Below are 8,510 nucleotides of genomic sequence, written 5' to 3'. Positions count from 1 at the left end.
ATGTACGCATTTCATGAATGATATGAAGAAACTAGTCATGGGTCCTCATACCGCCAAGAAAGCATGTGTCCTTTGGACCTGGTGTTCCTGCACAGAGATGCTATAACAGGCCTCCAGATGTATGCATCTCATGAAAGATATGAAGAGGCTAGTCATGGGACCTCATACCACCAAGAAAGCATGCATCCTTTGGACCCAGGGTTCCTGTGCTGAGATGCTCCTAGACCAGGGGAAGATTGATGACAAGGACCTTCCCCCAGAATTGACAGAGTGAGAAACTTTTTACCTAGAGCTGGTGCCCTGAATTCAGACTTCTAGCCTCCTTGACTGTGAGAGAATAAATCTGTTGGTTAAAACCATTCACTTGTGGTATTTCTGCTGTAGCAGCAATAGAAAACTAAGACACACACCATATATAGTCCTCCTCCACGCTCTCCACCATACTGTTCCTCCAATCTTGGAGGCCTCCCTCAGACTCTACCTATCCAAATCTTCTTCACTTTCCAAGTTCCAGATCAAGTCTCCTCTCTTCAAATGCCTTTCTGACTGCTCTAGCCCACCATGGTCTTTCCCTTCAATACATCTTGCACTGCCTTTAAATTCAGGCTTAGGCTCTCCAGTGCAAGCAAATCTTGAGAACGGTTTTTCTGCCATTTCACTTTTGTCCCTCCTACAGAAAAGCAGCACAGAGAAAGTGAATTAAGAACACCACATTTTATAATTTCATACTTGGAAACTATCAGTGTTTCTATTCTGTTTTTATCCAATTACCACTTAAAACACTATAGATCTTATAGCTTTAGAAAGAGCTTCTTACTTGAGGATTGCTTTATAAACTACATGGTTGAAAACACATCCCAGCCAAGTACTTTCTGTACAGTTGGTAGAGAAGAAATGAACAAAGCTAGAGCCTAAAAAGACCAATATAGTCAATATGCTTAACAAATGTCAGCAGCTGCAAGGGAAGTTTTCATACTTAGGATGGTTAGTTGGCTAGAGATTAATTCTTTTTTAAGAATTTGTTTCCTCACCAAAAGAAAAGTTTGAAGATATTAAAACCTAAATGAGAGTCCTAGAGGCACAGCTTTCCAAGTAGGTTCAAAGATTTTCAGCAAAATGCTAAGAGATTATTGCAATAATAGAAAATAAAATAAAGTGGGGTTTTGTTTTCTTGGAAAATAAGTTATACCAGAGGAATATTATATTTCTGCATGTTTGATACCCTAAGAATGGAAATACATACCCTACAGTTCCAATTGTGCCATTTTTTTATTGCCTTATTCAGGTAATCATTCATTAGGTTATCTACTAGGTCCTGGGAAAATAGAGAAGAGTTAAGACATCCTTGTCCACAAGACTCACACTGTGGGATAAATACAACAATGTTTAAATATACCAAATGCTATAATACACCTGTAATACAAATGCTATAATGCACCTGTCTTGGGCTTGAGGGTCAAGCTTGATCAATAGATGTCTGGTTTCATTAAATGGGTATTGGAACTGTGTGAATTAGGCAGCTTTCAGCAGACAAGTTAAGACTATGGTTTCTGGAGATCAAGAACAAGCTAGAAGGTAAAGACATTTAGGATGTCAAGACATATTCTACAGAACCTCTAATCACCAGTGGACAGAAATCATCAGTGGACAGAAACAACCTAGATGCCCATAATCCAGAAAAGCAGGACATATGTCAAGCATTACCAGAGTTAGTAGTGGTGAATAACAGACCAAGGGTCTATTAGTTCAGGCTAAATACTAAAGAACAGAAAAGTCTCAGAGGTTAAAACAGGTTAGTGATCTGGAATTCATGTAGCCAGGGACATTCAGTCAAGCTCATTTGTGATCAAAGGGCAGGAGGAAGCCAGATATTGAAGAAGGTAAACGCACATCTGTTAGTAGCCCACCATATGCCAGACATTTGGCTAGTCACTTCATACAGAATGTCTCATTTAATTTCCCCCAAACCATGAGAGAGTTGTTTATAGATGAGAAAACTGAGACTCACAGAGATTAAGCAACTTGTCCCAAATCACAGCGATCATCCTGGTATAGCCAGCATTCAATCCCCGTGGTCTGGCTCACGAGTCTATGCAGTGAGTCTAATCTATTTGCTTCCTGTCTGAGAAGGCACAATGAAAATGGTTTCAGCAGCTGGGGAAAAAGTGAAGAAGCTCTGACTGCAGATTAATTTAGATAAGCTGGCTAAGAGAAAGGGAGCAAGGACTGAGGGTGGATCACGACAAAATGATCCAAGGAACTTCGATTATGTGGTCAAATTAGATTTAGTGTGACTTTTTTGGGCAGAAATTCAACATGGCAGTGATTGTGTGATCAGGAGCCTTGGCACTTTTGAGTGTAGCTCTAAGTTACTGCTTGCACCACCCCCACCCCCACCCCCCAAAAAATGTGAGGATATTTCAGAGGCTGAACAAAGAGTTCATTAAGTAAGTTCACTCAGGAAAAGGGAAGACCAGGGAACAGAGGATAAGAGGCTATAAAAGAAAGCCAAGTCCTCTGCCTCAGCAAAGCCATTCTTTCTCTCCAGGACTGAGGTATTGCTCCAAGCCTGCTCTAGAGGAAGCAGCTGGGTCCCTGATGGTAGGGGCCTACAAAACCCATGGGCTAGGGGTGCTGCTGCAACCGGCTCCAGCTTTTGGTCCCAGGTGGGATAATTGTCTAACATCTAATACTCTGTTGGAACAGAATTTATAGTCAACATTCCGTAAATAGGGATCACCTGAAGTAAAGAGAGTAGCTTTGTCTGGGCATTCATAAGAAAATGCTTCACCAAAGTGAGAAGTCTGAGATAGGATATCACTTAGTGGAAATGAAAAAGCAGTCAAGAATATGAGCATAAGCAGGAATGAACAAGACATATGGAGAAAACTGTTAAAAAAATAAAAAGTTTGCTTGGCTGCTAAAGAGAGATCAAGTAGGAAAACACACACACAAACACATTATTTTTAAATGAGGGATGTTTACTAGGGTCCGAGTAAGCTAATTGGTGTTATTAAAATGACTTGTGAGGAGGGATCTGCAGCTATTGTAGATTTCTGAATAGCGTGATATAAATACTGTTTTAAGAAATTCGTAGTACAGGTAGGTTTGTGGAGTCCCAAAAATCTAGTTTTCAAGAAGACACAGATACTATGCAACAATAAAGAGCAACGATGAATCCGATGAATCTGCGAAACATCTCATAACATGGATGGATCTGTAAGGCATCATGCTAATCGAAACTAGTCGCAGAAGGACAAATATTGTATAAGACTACTATTATAAGAACTCAAGAAAACGTTTAAACACAGAAGAAAACATTCTTTGTGGTCACAAGGGTGGGGAGGGAGGGAGAGGGGTATTTACTAACTAAGACAGTAGACAAGAATTATCTTAGGTGAAGGGAAGGGCAACACACAATACAGGGGAAGTCAGGACAACTGGACTAAACCAAAAGTTGTTTCCTGAATACAACCAAACACTTTGAGGGACAGAGTAGCAGGGACGGGGGTCTGGGGACCATGGTTTCAGGGGACACCTAGGTCAATTGGCATAACAATGTTTATTAAGAAAATGTTCTGCATCCCACTTTGGTGAGTGGCGTCTGGGATCTTAAAAGCTAGCAAGCTGCCATCTAAGATGCATCAATTGGTCCCAACCCACCTGGAGCAAAGGAGAATGAAGAACGCCAAAGATACAAGGAAAATATTAGCCCAAGAGAGAGAATGGGTCACATAAAGCACAGACTCCATCAGCCTGAGACCAGAAGAACTAGTTGGTGCCCAACTATCACCAATGACCGCCCTGACAAGGAACACAACAGAGTCCCTGATGGAGCAGGAGGTAAGTGGGGTGCAGAACTCAAATTCTAGTAAAAAGACCAAACTTAATGGTCTGAGACTGGAGGGACCTCAGAAGACATGGTCCCTGGACTCTCTGTTAGCCCAAAACTAAAACCATTCCTGAAACCAACTCTTCAAAGATTAAACTGGACAATAAGACATAAAATGATACTTGTGAAGAGTGTGCTTCTTAGCTCAAGTGATAACATGAGACTAAATGCGCAATTCCTCTCCAGAGGCGAGATGAGAAGGCAGAAAGGGACAGTAGCTGGTTGAATGGACACGGAGAATACGGGGTGGAAAGGAGTGTGCTGTCACATTATAGGGAGAGCAACTAGGGTCATATAACAATGTGTATATAACTTTTTGTATGAGAAACTAACTGTAAACTTTCACTTGAAGCACAATTAAAAAAAAAAAGACATAATTTTTCAGTTTCACACGTCCAACACCTTCACGGATGGGATTCTACTCTTCACATCACACCCATCAGAAAGGCAAATTACACAATTTATCACAATTTTTAATACCCTTTATTGTCCTAAGTGTCTACCTCACATTACTTGCACTTTCTTCTCGAGCACACACACTGTCCAGCAAACACTGGATTCTCCCTCAGTGTCCAGCAGGAAGACTCACTTCCCCTATGGGAAAGGTGGGGCCTTCCTACACAATAACGCATTGGAGCCCATCCAGAAGTGCCTGGAGGAAAGGCCTGGAAATCGACTTCTGAATAAACAGCCATTGAAAACCCTATGGCGCACAGTTCTATTCTGATACACATGAGGTCGCCACAAATGGTGGACACTATCTTCTCTTGGGGAGGCCTGTTTGAGTTTCGCTTTTCGACGTTTCTCCAGTTACCCACTCCCACTCTGGCAGAAAGTATTCCCGCAGTTCAGAGTCGCCGCCTGTGGGTGAAGCCGATCCTGCTGGCGCCAATCAAAGCCACAAACCCGTACAAATTTGCCAGGCTCCGCGAGGCTGCAGTGACTCTCGCGAGAAGCGCGACAAAAAGGCGTTCTCGGGCTCGTAGGAGGTGGTGCGAGGCCGGGAGGACAGGGCTGGGCGCAGCTACTCGGCATTTCCGCAAAGATGGCGGCGGCGGGCCGAGGACCTCTGCTTGCAACCTGGGGCGGACGGCTGCGGCGTGCGCTAGCTGCCAGCAGACGGGCCTTACCGGGCCCCGCGCCCTTGGCGGCGGCTGTGGCCGGAGCGGCCCTGACAGGAGCAGGAGTGGGCTGGTACAGGGGCCGAGTGACTCTCGCGGCGCCCGAGGGCAACCTCACCGTCTTAGCACAGGTAAGGGACGGACCCTTCCACCAGCCCGAGGTCAAGCTCCTCCCTCCTTAGACGCCCCTTGAGGAAGGGCTTTGGAGCTGGGCGGCCCCAGCTGTCTTCAGGAGCTAGAGTGAGGGTACAGGAGCCAATACCACTGGCAGGTGAGAAGTGCCCCTTTTTTGCCTTGGCTCTCCAGTAAAGGTCCCCTTGAGGGCGTTCGAGTCAGATGACAGGGAGATTCAGCCTCCCTGGGAGAAGCTCGAAGAAAGGAAACAGCAAGCCTGCGACACAGATTTAGTGGTGATAAGTGTGGGCACATCTTGATCTGACACTTTTGCTGATTTGTCGCTGTGCCCCAGTTCTCCGCAATAAGGTCTGCAGGGAGCCTGTCCTGTTACCCAGCCCGGGGAGCGTCGGGACGCACCTTTCTTAACCTTTATAACCAGAAGTTTTACGTCTGGTTCTTTGTATAGCATAGTGAAGGTATCTCTAAAAGATGATTTTTTTCCCCTCAATTATGAAAATGGCAACCATAAAAACTGTTGATGATGTCTAGATTTTATCAACTGTAAGAAACATTATTACGTGATCGTAAATTTTAATGTTTCAGCGGACCATAAGTACTAAGCAAAAATCGTTTCTTCCAAAACCTCCATGTGTTGAAGATCAGGTCAGGTTCTCTGCTTTGATAGAAGTAATATTGCCATATAAAACATTTGAAAACTAAACAAAAGTACTACTTTAAAATATTTTGTGGACATTTTAGTTTTAATAAGTTTTTGTGAATTTTTTTGAAAATTAAAAGCAGTACTTTATTTTTTAATTTTATTAGATTTACATTGTGCCTTTCCAGTTAAAAGCCCAAGGAACATTCAAATACAAAAGAGAAAGGAAAACAGACCTTGTGAATTAAAATTTTTCTGGCAAATGATATTTTATACTTGTATTAAATTAAGATACCACATAGATAATACATGGAATAACTCTCCCCTGTCCTCACAGCAGTTCTCATTACAGGTGGGAGGATCTGTCTTCTAGTGTTTTATAGCATTTCCATTAATCTTGTATCAAGCAATTTGATTTGTTATTCACCATTGGTTTCTCTGCCTCCATTCCAAACGCCTTAATCCATCCTGTTCAGGACCCTTAGGTTAATCTTCTGAGATAGCTCTTTAACCACATATTGTACCTCTCTTCATCAGAAACCATTGAGGCCTCATTCTGCCTGGAATAAAACACACATTTATAAGCTTTGCCATTCAGAACTCTCTGTAGTCATGCTCTGACCTACCACTAATCAGACACACCTTCCAATGAAAGTGATTCACTCACTGTCCTCAGAACTTGACTTTAGTTACTCCACCTTAGCAATTTGTAGACTGATTTCAGTTTATCCAGCTTTCAGATATATGTCAGATTCTGTGAGGATTACATAAGGTATAAATCCTGGCCTTAGAGAAGTCACAGTCACTTTCAAAAGTCTTACGCCCTTGCCGTTCACTGCACTCTCCAACTAAGATGTCCTTTTCCTCCACTGACTGACGAAGTCATACTTACATACTCCTAGATTTGGCTGAAATATCATCTTTTCTAAATCTTTCCAGATTTGCTTTAGTCAGGTAAAGCCTTCCTTCTTTCATTCAATCATGGCACTCTTTTTTGTTGTTGCTGAGAATATATAGAGCAAAACATACACCAATTAATCCATTTCTATGTGTACAGGTAGTCCCTGACTTTATGACAGGGTTCCATTCTTGCGAACCCGTGGTAAGTCAGTTCTGATGTAGGTCGAGTACCTCATTTTTTTTTAGTTTTCTTTACTTTTGCATTTTATTATTAGTATTTTTATAAGCATAACATTGAACACCTGAGAATGATAATATCAGCAAATGTATATAGTACATATTACTAACAAGAAAACGTACCAAAAAAAAAAAAAAAAAGATGATCCTAAGTGCGGTTCTTTGTAACTCAAATACTTCCTAAGTTGGGGACTACCTCAATAATTCAGTGACATTGATTACATTCCTCGAGTTGTGCAAACATTTTCACCCTCCTTTTCTGAGTAGTTCCTCCTGCATTAACATAAACTCGCTGTCCGCCAAGGTTCCTGTCTAACCTTTGGAGTTGCTGTTGTCACTTTGATCCCATAGAGATAGTTCTTAAAAGAGCATAATGCTCAAGGCAGACACTTTTTATTAGTTAAACTATTGTTTGGTTTAGGATTTCAGGAGATATTTTTGGCAATCAACACTTTTGATAAATGTTATGAGAAGTATATGCTAATGTTTATGTATGTATCTTTTATTCCCACCAGATTGTTTAAACTTGAAGGAAGTCATCAAAATTATAATAAAAACTAGTTTTGGTTTCTGGCCTTAGTGTATGCCACCATGAATAGCAGATACAGAAATCCTCATTTATTAGGAAAGAATGTTAGGCAAAATGAATTTTTTAAAAAACAGTTCATTCAACAGGTGTTGTTTTTAAGAAGTTTTTTTCAAATGTGATTTTGTGTAATCAGTCTACTTTTTAAGCATTTCTATCAGCCATCTTGGTTGTGAGGCTGCATCTTATCGTTGTTATTGATTTGAAAAAGCTAAATATTTCTATAAATTTACATACTTTCTACCGTTTCATGGACTAGTGCATTCCTTGCTTTGATGTATTTCCAAGTATTGGTAATTTATTTTATATGCTACAGAGGATGAAGGGATCTGAAACAAGTGAGAAGCGAGATGAGTAAGAGGCTGTCGTCAAAGATCTTGGCTACCATGTTGTTTGAGGAAAATGTTTGGCAGAGTTCCGGGATGATTCCTGACCAAGCAATTGAAGATGTCTTTTGATTTTGAAAATCAAGTCCTAAGCTCAGAACTTTGATAGTATAATCAAATGCAGTGGTGATACTGTCGTTATTTTTATGTCTGCCTTAGGCTCTGGTTAAAGAAGTTTGCAGCAAGGTCCGTTGCCTGACATAAAATTCTTTTCTTCTAAACAGAGCCTTTTACTTTTCAGTGTCAGTACTTGCCAGCAGGAATACACTTGATTCTCAAAAACAATCGATTTTGTCAGTTATGTGATAAGAAGTGCCTGGTAGAAGTACACTGTTTGATTCCCATGTAGAGTTTGCTTAGAAAAAATTACCTTTAAAATCTTCAGCAGGTTATGCTCTTGGACATTGAAGAAATCCTTACAAGAATAGTTTTTGTTACACTTCTGAGTACTTTAAGATTCTGAATGATTATTTCTGGATTACGTTGTTAAAATCTCCTGAAGACCTAATTGTTACCCAGGGAGTTTTATTGCATTAGTGTCCATGTCAGTACTTCTTATTTTTGAGATGACTTTATTAGAGTTTTGTATTGTTATGAAAAAGCAAGTTTAAAC

General features: G+C 41.0%; 1 protein-coding gene across 2 annotated transcripts in view; it reads left to right on the top strand.

Moving 5' to 3' along the window:
• The first annotated feature begins 4,871 nt into the window (after positions 1–4,871).
• Positions 4,872–8,510, top strand: part of MICU2 (mitochondrial calcium uptake 2) — a 245,875-nt gene continuing 242,236 nt past the window's right edge. Inside the window, exon 1 of one of the 2 annotated variants that reach the window (XM_049867443.1) lies at positions 4,872–5,144. In XM_049867443.1, coding sequence (XP_049723400.1) covers positions 4,938–5,144 — 207 coding nt within the window. In that variant the 5' untranslated portion in view covers positions 4,872–4,937. The remainder of the gene's footprint in view (positions 5,145–8,510) is intronic. The other variant, XM_049867444.1, reaches the window with a different exon arrangement.

The sequence above is a fragment of the Elephas maximus genome, chromosome 23 (assembly GCF_024166365.1).
Source record: "Elephas maximus indicus isolate mEleMax1 chromosome 23, mEleMax1 primary haplotype, whole genome shotgun sequence".
NCBI classification, from domain to species: domain Eukaryota; kingdom Metazoa; phylum Chordata; class Mammalia; order Proboscidea; family Elephantidae; genus Elephas; species Elephas maximus.
The sequence above is the reverse complement of the archived record's forward strand: the minus strand, read 5'-3'. Positions and strand labels throughout refer to the sequence as shown.